This window comes from Punica granatum, chromosome 2 (assembly GCF_007655135.1).
Source record: "Punica granatum isolate Tunisia-2019 chromosome 2, ASM765513v2, whole genome shotgun sequence".
Classification (NCBI taxonomy): domain Eukaryota; kingdom Viridiplantae; phylum Streptophyta; class Magnoliopsida; order Myrtales; family Lythraceae; genus Punica; species Punica granatum.
In genome coordinates this window covers 13,808,391-13,829,105 of record NC_045128.1, presented here as the reverse complement: position 1 = coordinate 13,829,105, position 20,715 = coordinate 13,808,391, and the positions used below count along the sequence as shown (strand labels likewise).

The 20,715-nt window shown below is 40.0% G+C and overlaps 1 protein-coding gene across 1 annotated transcript; it reads right to left on the bottom strand.

The window, feature by feature from the left end:
• Positions 1-12,543: 12,543 nt before the first annotated feature.
• On the bottom strand, positions 12,544-15,416 carry LOC116193691 (TMV resistance protein N-like). Its single transcript, XM_031522432.1, has 4 exons — positions 15,330-15,416; positions 14,741-15,234; positions 13,037-14,138; positions 12,544-12,915 (listed from the first exon to the last, which is right to left on the bottom strand). Exons 1-4 carry the CDS (start codon positions 15,414-15,416, stop codon positions 12,544-12,546), a joined length of 2,055 nt encoding a protein of 684 aa, XP_031378292.1.
• Positions 15,417-20,715: the final 5,299 nt, after the last annotated feature.

Here is a 20,715-nt window from a genome sequence, read left to right as displayed (position 1 = left end):
AAACCACAAGGGAATCAAACCATATTCCTCATGCTCCTCTAATTTTTTCTAATTTTTGGATTATCATGGGTCCAAAACTGGACATCCTGCTACAAGCCTTATTCCCAAACAGGTTTGAAGACACTAGCCAGAATTTTCAAATGCAAATGGTGGATTAAGTTGGACAAAAATCATCTTGATCACCAGTTTATAACTGATTGGTTCCGAAAAAATGCTTTAGTCTCTGACATGGCAACAGAAGACCATCAAGGATTTCTCCAGGTAAAGGCCAAGGCGTCCTCATTTCTGTCAGTTGCTAAAGATGACGAGGATTTCATGGGTCGCCTGAGTCAAGTGCTCCTGGAATTAAAAGATCTGAAAGCCACTTCCTCGACCCAGACGAGTTCTCTCAGAGATGACGAGGACAATGACAAGCTATTAGAATGACAGAATGCTGGCCCCACTCCGCGATAAATCCCAAGGTGTCCAACCACTGCTCTGACAAGTGGGTAAACTGGACCAAAACCTTTTCGGTTCGCGTGGCTGAGATTATCGGTAGCCAGGCCCCACCTAGCGATAATTCTGAAGGAGTCCAACCACTTTCTAAGTGGCCCAAAACGGACAAAAAATCCTTTCGGTTCGTGTGGCCGACAAAAGCAGCCTGCTGCCCCACTTTTGCGACAAAAAGGCACTGTAGCTACAGTTCTTCCACTGTACTAACACAGTACATCGCATGTGAGTGCACAGTTTAAAGCTGCATAGTAAAAGGGCGCCTTCCAGCGTCTACAAAAGGGCTCCTCCTCCTCCAGTTGAAGGGGGTCTTACACCAAGAAATATTTCTCTCTTCTCTTCTCCTTTCTTCTCATAATGTAATCATCCGGCATGTAAAACCCGAATTCTTCCTTCCACCCTTCTTCAAGTGTGTAAGTAGTGTAAGTATAGGTTAAGATTACCCCATCTCTTCCCCTTTTATTTTCAATGTTTTCTTTTGTTTTAAGTTTAATCATGTACTCAGTTTGCTCTTGGCCCTTCATGGGCTAAACTATGATACCATTTCTACCCAAGATCTTAACTAAGGGATAACGTAGAGTACTGAAAGAACAAGGATCTGGTATAAAGGAATACAGTGCCTTTTTTGTCGCAAAGTGAGTAAGCATGCTGCTTTATATCGGCCACGCGAACCGAAAGGTTTTTTGTCCGTTTTTGCACCACTGAAGAGTGGTTGGATGCCTTCGGGATTACCGCTGAGTGGGGCCACGCGAACCGAAAGGGTTTTTGTTCGGTAATGATCCACATGACAAAGCAGTGGTCGAACTCCCTCGGATTTACCGCGGTATGAGACAAGGCTACCGAGATTGTCGGTCACGCGAACCGAAAGGGGTTTTTGTCCATTTTTTACCACTGAATGGGGATAGTGGTTGGACGCCCTCGGATTTATCGCGGAGTGGGGCTAGCACTCTGTTAATCTGATAACATTTCACTGCCTTCGTGGTCCCTGAGAGAACTCGATGAGGATGATGCAGTGGTGTTCAGATCTTTGAGTTCCAGGAACACTTGGCTTAGGCGTCCTATGAAATCCTCGTCATTTTTTGCTGCTGAGAGGAAGGATGAAGCCTTGGCATTGACCTGGAGAAAACTTTGATGGTCCACTTGTGCCCTGTCAGAGACTAAAGCATTTTTTCGGAACCATTCAATAACAAACTGATGGTCAAGATGATTTACTTTCAACTTAATCCACCATTTACATTTGAAGTTTCTGGTCAGTATCTGCAGGCCCGTCTGTTGATCAGGCTTGTATCCGAAAGTCCAGTTATGGACCCATGATAATCCAAAAAATTGGAAAAATTGGAGAAGCATGGGAAATATGGTTTGGTTTCTATGTGGTTTGTATTGAGAGGCAAATGTGGAATATGCTTCATAAATTATGGGAGGTAGTATGTCTGGAATTGGACCCTAGAGAAACCACCAATGAGTAAACTAGTAAATGAATTTAGCTGGTGATTTGAAATTGAAAAAGATAAGCCAGGTGTGTCTGAACTCGTGGTTTTGGTACAAAAATGCATTGTACCAGGCTTGTTGGTAATCTCAGTAAGAATACATTGGATTATATGGTAAATTAGACGAAAATCTAGCTTGAAATTTTCGGATTTGAAATGGATTTCCCTCGTTCCATTCCTTTAGGTGAATGACCCTTAGGATTTTGGCAGTGGAATGGAATATGGTGTTTGGTAAACCAGGAACGAGGTGATGCTTGAACTCAACTGAACCTGTTTCACTCAAAATTTTCTCATAGTATTCCCGGGTTTTTGAAATGTCCATTGGCCGGAAACACCAATTTTCTAGAAACAATTTTGAAGCTGCGAAGAAGGGGTTTTCATGGTAAAATCCTTCTTCCATTATCAAAACAGTTTGAAATATGGTTTTTGGAAACCATGGTGCTGTTTTTGAAGAGCTAGTTTCCTTTTTTGAAATTTCTTTGAGATCATTTTTTGATCTCTGAAAAATTTGGTCAGAGCTCTCTCCTTTGCTGACCTCAAGCTTAGGAGGAGATATTCCAGATAGCACTTGTGCTAATTCTGGTTTATCTTTTAATGCAGTAATCCATTGCTGAACTAAGGCATCATTATTTTTATGAGTGGATTGGCTCTGTATTGCAAGAGCCTTATCCTTCCCTTTAGGTTTAGGGATTTTACCTGGCAGGGTCTGCATGTTTCCCAGCTTATCGATCTCCTGTTGTAGGGTCTATCGATAGGTTTTGATCTGGCTATCAACAGTAATTTGCCCAAAGGAGGGTTGGCTAGTAGCCACCTGTTTTGAGGAGTTACCCTCTTTTTTGATCGACTGGCTAGGAGCCAATTGCTCAATGTCAAAATCAAAGATACTCAAGATTGCTTGCTATCTGGCAAAAATCTGTTTTGATGCAATATTTTGAACATCCTTTTGTAGAACTTCTTTAGCAAATTTGCAATCAATCCGAAGTAAAAACTATTGGTTTAATAAATCAGATTGAAATTTTGATATACACAAAACCACAGAAAGAATTTCCTTTTTAATGGTGGAGTAATTCTTTTGGGTTTGGTTCCAGTGTTTTGAGGTGTACTGAACAATTTGTTCCTTTCCATTTTTGGATTGTTTCAAGATTCCTCCATATCCTTCTTCGGAGGCGTCTGTTTCAACAATTTTGATTGCATTTGGGTCTGCCAAGTGTAAACAAGGCAAAGATTTGATTTGAAGTTTGATCTTCCTCACTATTCTTGAGTGTTCCTCGGTCCAAGGAGGAGGAGAATTCTTCAATCTGTTATGGAGGGGTTTACAGAGTCTACTTAGGTTAGACTTCCTAAAAACCTGAATAAATAGACGAAACCCCTCTTAGGTCGGCTAACCTTAGGGGAATTAGTAGTGTCGCTGACATTCCTAGGCCAGTATACTCTGTCCAAAACACAGAAGAAACTGAGTCCCCACCACCATCACCAACATTTTCATCCATAACCGATAGCACCAGGATCAATCCTAACCCTGAGATCTATGTGATAGAAAAACCCTTCACATTAGCATATGTCAGCCTTAGGAAAGATTTCTGCTCCAAAGAAAATGAAAACAGGAGGAATTGGTTGAATGATGTCTTTTCTGAAAAATATGTTAAGACAGAAATACAAAATCAGTGGATAAAATTTATGGAAGAAAATAGGATGAACATTCTATTTTGGGATTGGTTCGGCCAATTCTTCATGGAAGAAAAAGCCATAAAATTCACTGAAAAAACTATAACCTGGAGACTACCCTTTAACAAGACCATAGTTTCCTCAAAACCACCTCCAAAACATGTAGAGCCAACCGAGCCTGAGCAAACAAAAAACCTTAGGCTGCTCAACATGATGATTAAGAACACCCGAGCCTTAGAGCAAGAAAAACGGGAAAAAGAAAGAAAGCAAACTGAGTCAGATCTTCGTCAAAGACTCCATGAGTTACAAAAAGAAGTAAAGACTCTAAAAAATGATGAAAAAATGGTTCAGACCTTGGAAGATACCGAACCCAAACCTGAGTGTAAAATCCAGGAATTCACATTTCAAAAATACCTTTTAAAACCCACAATAAGTGTTCACGACTTCCAGATGGAAGTAACTGCCTTGTTTGATACAGGTGTAGACGCAAATTGTGTGAGGGGGGATTGATACCCTTAAGATACTGTCAAAAAACCCAGGAATCATTACGGTCTGCAAGTAATGATAAACTGCAAATCAAATACAAAATTGCAGAAGCCGAAGTAAAAAATGAAGATTCAACATACAAAACTGGATTCCTAGTCATAAAAGACTTAAAACATAAGTCATACTAGGAACACCAGTCATCCAACTCATCAAACCCTTCCTTTTCACCAACTCCGGTATAAAAACGGCGTATTTAGGAAGCAAAACAATATTCCCTTTCATCACAAAACCTGTAACCAGAAATCTAGACATGATACAAGCAGTTGAAAGGCAAATTGAATGGGTAAAAGATGAAATATCTTTTGAAAAGGGTGAAAATCTTCTCCAAAAACCATATTTGAAACAAAAAATTCAAAACCTCAACAGTCTGATATAGCAATCAGTCTGTGGAGAAACACCAAATGCTTTCTGGGATAGGAAGCAGCATGAAATTGATCTACCTTACGAAAAGGATTTCAATGAAAAAAATATCCCAACAAAAGCCAGACCCATTCAAATGAATCAGGAGTTAGAAAACCATTGTAAAAAAGAAATATAGGAACTCCTGGACAAAAAATTGATTAGACCTAGCAAGTCTCCTTGGAGCTGTTCAGCCTTCTATGAGAACAAAAACGCTGAACTCGAAAGAGGAGTCCCCAGGTTAGTAATCAATTACAAACCATTAAATCAAGCCTTAAGGTGGATTAGGTACCCAATACCTAATAAAAAAGATTTGCTGCAAAAACTTCATGATTCAAATATCTTTTCAAATTTTGACATGAAATCAGGATTTTGGCATATCCAAATCACCGAAAAGGACAGATACAAAACTGCATTTACAGTTCCGTTTGGTCAATTCGAATGGAATGTAATGCCTTTTAGGCTCAAAAACGCCCCATCAGAATTTCAAAAAATCATGAATGACATCTTTAGTGCATACTCAGATTTCATAATAGTATACATCGATGATGTCTTGATATTTTCAAAAAATGTTGATTCTCATTTCAAACATGTGAAACATTTTGTGAGAATCATTGCAAAAAATGGTCTAACTGTGTCTTCGACAAAGGTAAGCCTTTTCCAAACAAAAATTCGATTTTTAGGGCATCACATTAGCAGGGGCACCATAATCCCTATCAACAGGTCTATCCAGTTTGCTGATAAATTCCCTGACCAAATACATGATAAAAAACAGCTACAAAGGTTTTTAGGAAGTTTAAACTATGTTGTAGACTTTTTCCCTGACCTAAGTAGACTCTGTAAACCCCTCCATAACAGATTGAAGAATTCTCCTCCTCCTTGGACCGAGGAACACTCAAGAATAGTGAGGAAAATCAAACTTCAAATCAAATCTTTGCGTTGTTTACACTTGGCAAACCCAAATGCAATCAAGATTGTTGAAACAGACGTCTCCGAAGAAGGATACGGAGGAATCTTGAAACAATCCAAAAATGGAAAGGAACAAATTGTCCAGTACACCTCAAAACATTGGAACAAAACCCAAAAGAATTACTCCACCATTAAAAAAGAAATTCTTTTTGTGGTTTTGTGTATATCAAAATTTCAATCTGATTTATTAAACCAACGATTTTTACTTCGGATTGATTGCAAATCTGCTAAAGAAGTTCTACAAAAGGATGTTCAAAACATTGCATCAAAACAGATTTTTGCCAGATGGCAAGCAATCTTGAGTATCTTTGATTTTGATATCGAATTCATAAAAGGTGAGGCTAATAGTCTCCCTGACTTCCTGACAAGAGAATTTCTGCATGTACCATCATAAGTATGAGGACTCCCTCCTCTAAAAAAGAGGCTTCTGCCTCAAAGCAATCGGCTCCCAGCCAGTCAATCAAAAAAGAGGGTAACTCCTCAAAACAGGTGGCTACTAGCCAACCCTCCTTTGGGCAAATTACTGTTGATAGCCAGATCAAAACCTATCAACAGACCCTACAACAGGAGATCGATAAGCAGGGAAACATGTAGACCCTGCCAGGTAAAATCCCTAAACCTAAAGGGAAGGATAAGGCTCTTGCAATACAGAGCCAATCCACTCATAAAAATAATGATGCCTTAGTTCAGCAATGGATTACTGCATTAAAAGATAAACCAGAATTAGCACAAGTATTATCTGGAATATCTCCTCCTAAGCTTGAGGTTAGCAAAGGAGAGAGCTCTGAGCAAATTGTTCAGAGATCAAAAAACGATCTCAAAGAAATTTCAAAAAAGGAAACCAGCTCTTCAAAAACAGCACCATGGTTTCCAAAAACCATATTTCAAACTGTTTTGATAATGAAAGAAGGATTTTACCATAAAAACCCATTCTTCGTTGCTTCAAAATTGTTTCCAGAAAATTGGTGTTTCCGGCCAATGGACATTTCAAAAACCCGGGAATACTATGAGAAAATTTTGAGTGAAATAGGTTCAGTTGAGTTCAAGCATCACCTCGTTCCTGGTTCACCAAACACCATATCCCATTCCACTGCCAAAATCCTAAGGGTTATTCACCCAAAGGAATGGAACGAGGGAAATCCATTTCAAATCCGAAAATTTCAAGCCAGATTTTCGTCTAACTTACCATATAATCCAATGTATTCTTACTGGGATTACCAACAAGCCTGGTACAATGCATTTTTGTACCAAAACCACGAGTTCATACACACCTGGCTTATCTTTTTCAATTTCAAATCACCAACTAAATTCCCTTACTGGTTTGCCCATTGGTGGTCGCTCTGGGGTCCAATTTCAGACATACTACCTCCCATAATTTATGAAGCATATTCCACATTTGCCTCTCAATACAAACCACAGGGAAACCAAACCATATTTCCCATGCTTCTCCAATTTTTCCAAATTTTTGGATTATCATGGGTCCATAACTGGACTTTCGGATACAAGCCTAATCAACAGACGGGCCTGCAGATACTGACCAGAAACTTCAAATGTAAATGGTGGATTAAGTTGAAAGTAAATCATCTTGACCATCAGTTTGTTATTGAATGGTTCCGAAAAAATGCTTTAGTCTCTGACAGGGCACAAGTGGACCATCAAAGTTTTCTCCAGGTCAAAGCCAAGGCTTCATCCTTCCTCTCAACAGCAAAAAATGACGAGGATTTCATAGGACGCCTAAGCCAAGTGCTCCTGGAACTCAAAGATCTGAACACTGCTGCATCATCCCCATCGAGTTCTCTTAGGGACGACGAAGGCAGTGAAATGTTATCAAATTAACAGAGTGCTGGCCCCACTCCGTGATAAATCCGAGGGCGTCCAACCACTATCCCCATTCAGTGGTAAAAAATGGACAAAAGCCCCTTTCAGTTCGCGTGACCGATAATCTCGGTAGCCATGTCTCATACCGCGGTAAATCCGAGGGAGTCCGACCACTGCTTTGTCATGTGGATCATTACCGGACAAAAACCCTTTCGGTTCGCGTGGCCCCACTCAGCGGTAATCCCGAAGGCGTCCAACCACTCTTCAGTGGTGCAAAAACGAACAAAAAACCTTTCGATTCGCGTGGTCAATATAAAGCAGCATGCTGACCCACTTTGCGACAAAAAAGGCACTATAGTTACGGTTCTTCCACTGAGCAAATAGTACCCCGCATGTGAGTGTACAATTTAATGCTGCACAGTGAGAAAGCGCGTTCCTGCGTCCATAAAAGGGCTCTTCCTTCTCCATTAAGGGGGGCTTCACCAGCGGACTTAGTCCCATTCTCTCTTCTTCTTTCTACTTTCATTCTTCTCATATGTAAGTATCCGGCATGTAAACCCGGATCCCCATCCTTCCTTTCTATGTGTAAGTTCCCAGTGTAAGCATGGGCTGAGATCTTTGCATCTCTTCCCTTTTTCTTTTTATGTTTTCTTTTGTTTTAATCATCCGCATGTACTCCTTCTTGCCCACCATGGGCTAAACATCTGAATAAATCTTCCATGTTGATCATCTATTTATGTTGATATTCCTTTATATCAGATCCTTATTCTTTCAGTACTCTACGTTATCCCTTAGTCGAGATCTTGGGTAGAAATGGTATCAGAGATATATATATATATATATATATATATATATATATCCCGAGAAGAAAAAGAAATCAAACATAGTACGCTGACAGTGCACAACGTGAGCAACATAACTATGACCTCCCCTTCCCATTAAATCCGATATAGTGTGTGCCTAGAAAAGACTAAATTCATACTCAGTTGTAGTTATCTTTTTATGTAGTTATCTTGACTTTATAGTTGTCTTGAACATATTAAACATATTTTCTTTTAATACAAAATTGATTATTTACTAAATTATTACTTGTAATGAAATTAGGGTTCATTAATACATGCAAGCGTAAGAAAGTCTCATATCCATTTATTCCAATCATAGGATTTTACACAGTCAATAACTATAGATTCAAGCACCGCCCAATATTAAATGTTGATTTAAAGAGCCATATGGTAGTGGAACAGCTCTGTCCAATCGATATGAGTAATAATACTGCACTTTTCTTTCTTGGATAGTCATTCTTATTTCCTTTTAATTATATAATATTTGAAAAATAAAAAAAATATTTATTCTAACATTTAAATTTAAATAAAATAAGTAGGCATTTTAGAATGTTCAGAATAATTACTATAGTAATTTCCTTGAAAAAATATTTACCAAATATAAGCTTAAGGCACATTAGAGATCCAAATGTAGAATTACGTTTTATTATTTATATAGCAACCAAAAAAAATTTTGATCGCGTATTACAACATAATTAATTCGATATTCATGGAAAGAATATTTTAAAATAATATATTTAATCTTGATGATATTTAATTACCTGGAGCGCCCGCGCAACGCTACCATCTAGTTTGATTTGTACTCAACTCTTCCTCCTGCGTTTCAATATTCAATTGGGCTTTCCGTTAACAAAACTCAATTATTTTTTTAATAAACAGGGAAAAGATAAGAACTTTCATAGCTGATCAGAAACAAGATCAAAAAACGGCAGTTTGGGTCAGTTCAAATCACCGAGCTCGTACCGTTTCTCATCTCTGTTGCTCGTTTGTTGGGGTCGAAGGTAGCTTAGACGGTATAGCTGAAGAGACCAGAGAAGTTGCGGCTCAGCTGGAGGATGGAAATCGGGGTGAAGGTCTCGCCGGACATGGGAACCTCGACCTTTTGGTGTCCTCCGAGTCCTTGCTCTCCAAAGTCTCTCTCCCGCTTTCTTTCTCCCTGTCTCTGTTCTCTCTCTAAAAGCCTCTGTCGTTCGGTCTATTGAATGTGGGAGGGAGATCCTATAATTTGATAGGACTCAAATAGTTAAACTTAAATACTAATTAATCAATGACTTAAATCTCAAAAATAATTATACAAAAACATTCATTCATTAACTCTTTTTTTTTGGTTGGATTCTCGCAAAAAAAACTAACGGAACTGCAAAGAAATCATAGAAAGAGAGTTTGCAAAGAAATAATAATCTGATTAATTGGAGCTCGTAGGCGATATTCATTTCCTTGGGTGCAAATGCAATGGTGGGTTTTAGAATACAGACGAGATGAGGTTATTAGAAAGATTTTTGGACGGAAAGGGAATGACCAGATCTGCATAAAAGATTTGTATTTAGTGATTCAGGGAACTTCTCACCGTGTTCTCTCCATTCTGCAGCTCTTTACTCCATTCCATTTCTTAGCCATACTTGCTGGTCATGGAACTTTCCCCTGCATCCAATCGTGATTGCCACCTCTTTCAATAGCACTTGCCCAAGATGACAGTCTATTAGGCCTTCATGGCCCTTGGATCCCTCATGAAACCGTCCATGCATGGACGGTAGAATTTTCCAGAAGGAGAGCCGTCCTTGTCTGCCCCATCCCTTATTATGTAACTCATACCCAAGTATCGTACAGGTTATATCTTTCCCCCACCAAAAAAAACCATTGACGCCGTCTGATCCGTCATCCCGTATTAGGAATGGCCTCCGTCATCTAATCAAACCTACCAATTCTATCAAATCTCAGTATCTGTCGATTTGGAATGACTTGTAAGTGAAATTTTTCCAAGTTCTCAAGCCCCTCAAGTTCTGGTACCTTCTCGCAGCCATCAGCGTACCATTGTCTCAATACTCCAAAGTTTGATTCGTTAAGTAACTTCTCGAATGACTTGTGTGGTACCACGAATGATCTCAATTCGTCGAGCCCATCAAGTTCTTGTAACTTCTCAATGCCATTAGCGGATAGGCATCGGACCAGTTCCGATTTCCACTGATATGGTAACTTTTTCAATCCTTTCTGGTTCAGCCCCTCAACTTCTTGCAACTTCTCACAACCATCTGCCCCAAAATATTCCAGCAATCTTAGGTTTGATAGATTGGGCAACTTCTCAATTGACTTGCATCCGCTAATATTCAACTCTATCAGTGTACCCAAGCTATCAAGGCCTTCAAGTCCTCGTAACTTCTCACAGCCATCGGCCCATAACCCCCTCAAGAACCTCAATTTCGAAAAACTGGGCAACTTTTCAATTGATTTACACCCCGTAATATATAAATACGACAAGGGTGCCGTCAATTTGTCGAGCCCATCAAGTCCTTGTAACTTCTCACAACCATCAGCCAATAACGCATGCAAGAACTTCAAGTTCGATAAACTGGGCAACTTTTCAATTGATTTACATTCCCCAATATATAGCTCCTTCAAGGCCGTCAATTTGTCAAGCCCATCGAGTCCTTGTAACTTCTCGCAGCCACAAGTTAGCAAGGTTCTCAATGATTTCAAGTTTGAAAGGTTAGGCAACCTTTCAATTGCATTACATCCCGAAATGTTTAGCAAACATAAATTTTCCAATTCATCAAGTCCAGCAAGTCCTTTTAGCTCAATGCAGTCACAAACATTCAAGAATTCCAACGCCTTTAAGTTTGACAAATTCAGTGTTTCAACGGATGCGTCATTGATCCTCAAATCTGTTAAGGCATGTAAACTGCCCATTCCCCGAATTTCAACTAGCTTTTCACAACCACTTATGTATAACTTGGACAACACACTCAGCTTTGATAGATCTGGCAGCCCGTCTAGATTTTCACAGGCAGAAACAGCCAGATCCATCAAAGATTCCAACTTATCAAGGCCATCAAGTTTATCTATCCTTCGGCAGAAAGAAATTGACAAAGTTCTCAATGACGCTAGATCGCCGAGGCCTTCAATTTCCTCAAGCTCAGGGCAGCTGTATAGCCTCAATTCAGATAAGTTTTGCAAATTTGAAAGCACTGTCAATCTTGCAAGGGAATGACAACGTGATATCCATAGCTTATGCAGACCCAATGGAAGTTCGGGAAGGGATTGGAGATTGACATTACCAATAGAAAGCTCCTTAAGCATAGCCAGCACGCCAATTCCGTCCAGTAAGATGCTAACATTTGACCGAGATATATGAAGCATTTTCAACTTCGGCAACTCCAAAATCTCCTTGGGAACCACTGACCGGACAAATTCTATCTTCTTTAGGTTAATCAAATCAGGGAGATTCGGTATAGGCATCGATGACTCACAGGTCAGTGACAAACTACTTAAGCTGCTGGGAAGCTCAGGGAGAGTTCTAAGTTGTGTGCACCATGCTAAATCAAGAGTCTCAAGACAAGGAAGGCCCCCAATTGTCACTGGAATGCTGCTAATATTTGTATGACACAATAGCAGAACCTCTAAAAGGGATAGCCTCCCAAGCCCAATTGGAATTCGTTCAAGTAATCGACACCCTGAAGCGTCTATGTATTCAAGTTTCTCTAACTATCCAAGAGCAGCGGGTATAGATTGGACTAAACTATGATTAATCATAAGCACTTCCAGATTAATCAAATTTTCAATGGAATCTGGCAATATCGCCACCCTTGTCTTGGATAAAACCAACTTGACCAATGAATTCAAACCCCCAATAGACTTTGGAAGCTCTCTCAGAGGAGTGTTTGCTAATGTCAGTTGCTGCAGTGTCACTAACGATCCAACCGACTCTGGAAGCTCAGTGATTTTTGATTGATCAAGTCTGAGATCTACAAGAGATGTTAAATGGCCAATAGAACTTGGAATCCTAGTCAGACACGCACAGTTTTCGGCACTCAGGGTTTCGAGCTTCATCATACCGTCCAGGGTAGGCAACTCTTTTATGCCAGTTCTATCAATGAAAAGTTCAAGCAATGTTTCCTTGCAGTCCAATTGCTCTGGAAGCTCCTTAACGAAATGACAATCTGTCATATTGAGGGAAGCAAGATGCTTAAGCTTACCTATGGAAGGGTCAATCACTTGCAGTCTTTTGCAATTCCTTAGATTTAACCTCTCTAGGTTGCAAAATGGAGACAAATCAGGAGTTTGAGTAAGTTCTTCACAGTTGCTGAGGTCAAGAACTTTCAGCTTCGTCGTCATCATCTGCAAAACAATTGGTAAGTATTGCTGAACTTGCCATAGACAACATTATCAATTGGAGAGTTCAATGTATTAGCAGAGACCTGAATTGAGTTCCAAGCATTCCAATTATTTGTGACCTTGCTATTTGACAAATCAAGGATGAGTTGGTCCTTCACATTCAAATTTGTTGTTGTGCAGTTGAGTGAAGGTATTTTCCACCGAAGCCATCTCAGGGTTGGTAGAAGATTCTCAAAATCGCCAGCAAGATTAGCACAGTCTAGTTGGAGAAATCTCAACTTTGATAGCTTCCTAAACTGGCTAGGCATAAAACAGCAGCACTGCAACCCAATCTGATATTCCAGTCGGATGGCTTCTATATTTTTTGACCCCTGCTCCAAAAAGATAGAAGAAAATAAAATTTGCATATAGAATTCCATTTCTTTTATCCGTCTAACAACACAATATCCTTGTGTACAACCAAAGATGAAAAAAGAAGAAAATATGTTTTACCCGATTGTTCAGCAGCACATCAACTGCTTCATCGCCCCACAACCTATTCCGCTTCCCTGGTTCTTTAGGGTTTTCTTGCCGAACAATTCCCCTGCCAAGATCTCGAAGTTGATCATGCATCCATAGCGTATTGTCCCCTCCAATCTTAATAAGAGACAATAGTTGGAGTACTTCAATATCAGCTTCCAGAGAAAATTTATACTGATCTTCCCACATGAGAGCTACTGTCTTTTTATCTTCCCAGATGAAAAGGCATGCAATATCTAAAAACATTTGTTGTTGTTCGTGCTCTAATGCGTCATAGCTAATCCTCAACTTGTGTTCGACTTCCTTATTCGGCACTATCTTCAACTTCTGATATGTTGCCTTCCACGTATCCTCACTTTTCCCATGCAGAAAAGAGCCAATAACTTCAAGAGCTAGAGGAAGACCTCCGGTTCTTTTGACAATTTCTTCTGATAGAGATCTCAATCTAACCGTGGGAGCATCTGTTCTTAGGGCATGCTTGCAAAATAGTTGGAGGGCCTGCTCTTTTTCCATTTCCTTTACTTCATAGACCCGATGCTCTTGAGGGACTTCTAAAGCGCCCTTGTTTCTAGTGGTGATGATGATTCTACTCCCTTGGCCGAACCAGTCAAGTTCTGCAGCCAGTGCTTTGAGTTGATCAACACTATCAACATCATCGAGAAGAATGAGGACCTTCATCTCACGAAACCTACGCTTGAGTACACTTATTCCTTCATCAATGGAAGCAAACTCCAGGCGGTCACACTTCAAGAGGTCAGCAACAAGTTGACTTTGCAATTGCCGAAGACCGTTGTGACTGCGCCCTGATGTTTCTCGTACATCTTGTAGGAAGCTGCAACTGTCAAAATCATCCAATATCTGGTGATAGACGACCTTAGCAAGTGTCGTCTTTCCAATGCCCCCCATGCCCCAAATACCAATAAACCTCACATCTGGCGCATCGACACTCAACATTCTGATGACTGCTTTCATGTGATTGTCGATCCCTACCAAGTTGTTGTTGACACAAAGATGAGCCTTCTTCAACTCCCTAAAAACCTTTGTGACTATCATCTTAATCAATTTTCCTTGATGTCTGGGGCATAAGATTAATGTCATGAGGGTAAGGTAAAATAGTTGATAGTTCAAAGAAATAAAACATTGACTTATAATGGAAGCAGAATTTAAAAAAAAAAAATTCATACGCAGTAATGCTAGAAAAAGGACTTCTACTACAGTATGAAGCTTTATGTTGCACGTACAAGTAAAATGTGTTGAAGAAATGTGTAATATTATCCATAATAGCACACTATTTGCCGACAATGTTTCACAGATTGCGAGTGAAAATAGTGCAGTATTGTCAATTTCTATAGGATATACAAAATTTGTCATAAGACACCGAACGGCAAATCATACTGTCATTCCCACTGATCTTACAATTCCCATGAGCTTTTCCAACCTGTACTAGTTGTGAGAAAATTTTTAGATTGGTTAAATTGTACAGTCTATAATTTCATTTTCCGAAAAACACGTAATTATTCTAATCTAATGTATGGTAAGTCGATGATAAATATGATTTACACATTATACCGAAAAGTTAAGTGAGACGCCACTACAACTGCAAAAAAAATAAATAAATAAATAAATAAATCTATAGCACCAGACAGATAACTACGCAACATGGAATGGTTTAATTACCCATTGGCCTCGTTCTTTAATTCCCAACCCTTCAAAGATCCAACCCCTGTAAGAGCTCTCCTCCACCTTTGAATAGTCTCAGGGTCTTGCTTTTTGGCGTGCTGTCGAAAGGCTCTGGCGTAACTCCCGGTCTGGTGTTGGACTACGTTCAGCGTGACATCGTAGAAGATGGGAAGCACGATCTGCTCCCTTGCTTCCCTGCACTCCATCATGAAGGCAAACTCCTTGAGGCACCACTTACTGGATGCATAGTTTTCAGAGAAGATGGGTATGGAGATGCTAGACCGCTTGATTCCCTGCAGAAGTTCAGGACCAATTTCCTTGCCGATGCCGAGCCTCTCATTGTCCCTGAAGACACGGATCCCAGCACCTTCAAGGGCAGTGTAGAGGCCATCAGTGAATCCCTTGCGAGTATCTTCTCCCCTGAAGCTCAGGAAGACGTCATACTCATATCCCGGCTGGCCACTAACTGAGGACGAGCATGAGGCGTCACTCTGCAGCCACCACCAGTGCCACGGGAGAACGCATCATTAGAAGTAGTAGCTGCAGGTTCTGCCGTACTTCTACTTCTTTTCTTCATAACAAAAACAGTGACAAGGATCGAAGCGAACGACGAGAGAAAGGCAACGCATAGGCATGCCCACCAAGATAACCAAGGACTACCATCAGTAACCATTTCCGCGTACTTCTGATCAAAGATCGAATCAGAGAACTGTCGAGAGTTTTTGCAATCGCAGTAGTTTGATGGGAGAACTTTGATTGAGCTCTCTTCTCCCCCTCAGCCGATAAACTCTTTTTAGCATGAAATCAGTCAATCACAACTTTTTCTTTTCCTTTAGAGTAAATTGCATTTGTGGGTTCAAAAAGTTTTACAAATATTTTAATATGGTACAAAAAGTTTTTTTTGCTACTTGATGGTACAAAATGTTTCAAAGTTGTTTCAATATAGTACAAACCGTCATCTCGTCATTGACGCCGTCAAGTCGACGCTGATTGTGCAAAATCGATTTTTGTGGGATGTTACATGATGGTGCAAAATGTTTTGAAGTTATAACTTAATAGTACAAAATATTTTACGTAAGTTACATGATGGTGCAAAATTTACAGTCTTGTAAATGACGACTTGACGACGTTAATGGTGAGATGACGGTTTGTACTATACTGAAACAAATTTGAAACATTTTGTACCATCAAGTAGCAAAAAAATATTTTGTACCATATTGAAACATTTATAAAATTTTTTGAACCACCAGTATAATTTACTTTTTTTTTTATTCCAATCCAAAAACGACAACTCCAGCTGTCTTTATGTGTCCCAATGACCCAACAATGAGTCTTCATTTTTTAAACAAACATTCATCCTGATGGGGTCTTTCCATGAAGCTCATGCTATGATAAGTTCAACTACCGAGACTAAATTCATAATTTGGTCCCTGAAAGATACATCTCGCTGCAAATTGGTCCCTAAAAGATTATAATTGGTCCCGCTGTTGGAAACATCAGAATAATTTGGTCCTTCCGTCCAAGTTTTCATCTAGTCCCCAACCAAAATTGTTGATTCGGCCTGTTATATGCTGACCTATCCCATTAAAAGCCACGTCAGTAATAAATCCCAACGTCATTTTAGGTAATTTATTAATTTCTTTTGAAATAAAAAAAATTACTTTTCGAATAAAAAAAAAATTTTGAAGGGGCAGATCACGCTAGACCCCTGCACCCACTCTCACCCTCAAGGGAGCTCGTGACAGGAAGGGGGGCCGAACTGCCCCCATTTCTTTCTCTCTCTGTTCTAGTTAGAATCCAGAGAAGGGGCAAGGCTCCATGGAGTCGTCTCGGTGAAGCTCGAGCTTCTAAAGGCTAGAGGGCGGCAGAGATCATAGAGCTGGGCTCACAATTGGCTGCGGTAGGCAGAGTTAAGGAGGAAGGGTTAAGGAAGGTCGATACCTCATATCTCTATCTCTCTCTATTGGTTTTTCATTTTCTTTTACGGGGGTTCAGATTGGCAATGCCCCCCCCCCCTCTGAGGAGCGACGAGGCCAACTCCAGGAGCTCTACGCATGACAGCTACCATATCGTCAATGATCTTCTGAATCTCTCCGACCCAATTTCCGACGGGTAAACTTCTTGGGCAGGCTCGTGCAAAACCGGGTTGCCGGCCTTCACTAGGTCCGGTCACCCCGCCATCTTCTTGCTCCCTCGGCTGAGACCAAGAGCTACCTGGCCCTCGTAATCGAAGATGAAGAAGAAGAATAAAAATAGGAGGAGGTGGTGGTGTTGTAGCTCTGAGCTCTCCGGGCCATGAGGAGGTTGAAGTTCAAACTTGGGGAATGGTTCGGTATTCGAGGCGTCCGTGAGCCGAAAGCTTTTGTTAAGGGGAAGGGACGGGAGTGGAAGGCAAAGAGGGAAAGGAGACAGAGGAGAATCTGTGGGGACACTCCATTGCCGATCTGCCCCTCATCCCTTCTAAGATCGAGCCCCAATTCTAAAAATAAAAATAGAAAATAAAAGTCACTAATTTATGGCTCGTTTGGTTTGTAAGTGTAATTTTAAAATCATAACTTAACTTAATTTTACCAACAACCAAACAAAATAACTCATTAAAAGTCAAACAAGTGGACCCCATACATAAACATTTATACCACTTCATTATAATACAACTCCATTATAATAAATTCACAACACCATCACTCCATTTTGTCATTTTCAAAATCAAAATCTCATTTTAAAATGCTACTGTCAAACCAAACGCGTTGTAAGGGTTGAAAATGACGTGACGTCGTGTCTTATAGCCAGAGTGGCTCTAGACAGGTTAAGTCAACATATAACGGGCCATGTAAGCTTTTTCCATTAGGGAGTAGATAAAATATTGACAAAAGAACCAAATTGTGCCAACGTTTTTGAAACCAATTAGTGTACAAAAAATCGTTCAGGGACCAATTTGTAGCAAAGTATATCTTTTAGGGACCAAATTATGAATTTAGTCCGACTACCAATGTCAATTATTGCTGCGAACTTTCTTTGATCAACTGATATTTTCCTGGCAAGGGAGGATGACCCACACGGCAACAGCTGCTGCAGTCATGAGCGTGACACGATATTTTCATATTATTCTTGGCAAATATTCACATGTCGGAAGAATTTGGGGAGAAACTCAATAAATTGGATTAATGTTTGCTAATTGAACTTGTCTTTTGGAAGCATATATCTACATTCAACTTCCTCTAAGGTCTGTTATTTGGCTTCCCTCGAAGGAAAAGAAATGAAGGAATGCATCCCATTAGCGGTCTTCCTTGAAACAACCGAAGCAAAGGGTTGTCAAAACAGTCGAATCTATAGCATAGGATAATAATGGGGGATGGGATAGGATTTGAACTATACGCCCACCCTCCCAAAGATTATTATCGAACAATTAATCCGCACGAATCCAGCTGAAAAATCCTTGGCCTATGAACCTTAACAAGGGACTTAAAACACAATCCTTAGGTATTTGAAGAGAGGAACAAATGCAGAGTTAATTTCCTACGAGTTCTCGAAAGAGAGTTCTTTTGAACATAAGCTCGGTCAACGAGTTGAGGCAAGACAATCAGTGCAAGGGAGCCAGCAATCCCTCAGGTGTTATAACCCAGAATCTATACCTGAAATTCGAACCATTAAAGAATGTTTCCTTTGAACCAAAATCAGTTGCATGATTCCCACATCGGTTGTGCAAAGAGAATATACTTCAGGGTACTTGTAATGAATTTGAAAGTACCTCCAGCTAGCATTGATTGGAGATAAGTTCATGGTGTTATATAGTGACTGTGAGACAAATATTATATTCAGAAGTAACAGAGTCACTCTGAAGTCTTTGTTCAATTACTGGGTCTTCATCACCAGACCTTCAATTTTCTTGGACTCTACTAATCACCAGAAATAAGAAGATCTATCGTATTCGGGTTGGTCTATGATACATATGGTTAAAATTATATGTGTGTAAATATGAATAAGTCACTTGTTTTTTCAAGTAAATTACTTGATATCGAGTAATTTACTCGGAATATAAGTAAAATCATAGGATTTTTCTTTTTCTTTTTTTTTAACGTAAATACACCACTACACATGCATAGTTGAATTTTCAGTCATATTCACATTCTCGGGGAAGTTTCAATGCGCCCAAACATTTTTACGTAGTTTCATTTATCCCCCTATCTTTCTTTTTGGACTGAGATCACTCCCAAAACTTTCAAAGCTGATCCACTCTTCCCCAACTTCTAAGTATCTGGATAGAATGGATCGTGCCGGCAATTTTGAGTACATGATATAGGTTTTCCTGTTGAGGAATAAAATTCTTCAAACTCTCAATTTCTAAACTGTCCACCGATGTTATCCGATCATTGAACCATTAATTTGTTCCCGAAGGGCATGTTACATACATCAAGCAAAAACTATTATATGTGCACTTCTGTGGCACGATTTAGTCGAAGGTGGCTTGTGAATACAAAGAATATCAACTACCAATTCACTGCGTTGATCTGGCCTTTTAATATTTCGGTTTCTGGTTTCCATATCCTTACCGTGCACTGTAAGGATTGCCATCAGTATGTCTCTTCACAGTTGATATTGTCGTCTACAATGGTGTTTCCCATTTCTCATAAGCCTGACTTAAGTAGAGAAGACTGACCGTTTAATTGTGAAAGATGTTTGGTTTGACAGAGAGAGAAAGAGAAAGTCGAGTCTCCATGTGAAGCTGATTGAATCTCTTTCAGTTTTCAGTAGCAATCGGTATTGATGGTGATAGTTATGGCTATTCTTTCTCTCCCTCCTTGTTGTCAAGAACAGGGAAAGGAGTGCAGAATCTGCAGCTAATTAGTTCAAATGATGCTGCCCCTCGGGAACTCTAATTCCGTAAGCGGACACTTATCTGCATCCATGGCTGGAGCTCAACCGGGATAGGACTACGAAGTATTCCTGAGCTTCAGGGGATCGGATACTCACAATTTAAGAGTATGCTCTAGCTGAGTTATCCGAGGATTTCAGGGGACCCCTCAGTCAACAGAATAACTAAGTTAGTTCTTGAGTTTTCATACGGTCATTGAGAAATCCTCGGAATTGGCAAATTGATCGAATTTAAAAGAAGAAAAAACATTCAGCCGGAGGCCAAAAGTTATGCGAAAGTCAAACTAGCTCCGAAAGGTTCAGATCAAACATGTTGATTTGCCATTCCCGCCGACACAGGGTACAAATATCAACTATCATATGGCTGTTGAACTTTTTGACATTCTTCTACCAATTCTTTGCGAAGGATCGCACTCGTTTTTATGCAACCAGAAGCAAAGATCCCTGTCCTTCATGATCGTAAAGAAGTCACTAAATGTTTAATCTAACCACTGAATGTTCTCCAAGTCTCATACTGCCCGATCCCTTCCAGAAGCTCATAACCGACCTCTTCTCGGAGCAACTTGTCATCCCAGACGATGTGGACTGCACCTATGAGGACATTGTAGAGACAGTCTGTGAAACCTCTGCGAGTGTCCGCCCCATGTGAACTCGGGAACGTAATCATCTACTGGCTCAGTTCTGGCAGAGTAGTATAAGGCATTGATGCTGCGGACACTTGTTTCTTGAGTGTTGTCATCATCTCGAAGAATAATTGCAGAACTTGCCTGAACATTTCACATTTGGTACTTCCAAACATCAGAAGCAGGTAATACAACCAACGAAAAGAAGGTAGCAAGAACAAGAACTTTTGCTTGCACTTGGTTGAGTCATAGACGACTATTTCCATTTAGAGAAGGATGATATATACAAGAGTTGTTCCCGCCATGTCTCCCACATTTTTATGGCATTCCAAACAGGTATTCCAAGAAATGGCAACAAGGGATCAAGAGGCATATGATCTCAGAGAGCATCGAGTTTGTCAAATGATTGTCCATCTCAAAGCCTCACTGCAAGTCTCGGTCTGGGGACTAGATTTTCCTTTCAATTATGGCACCTAA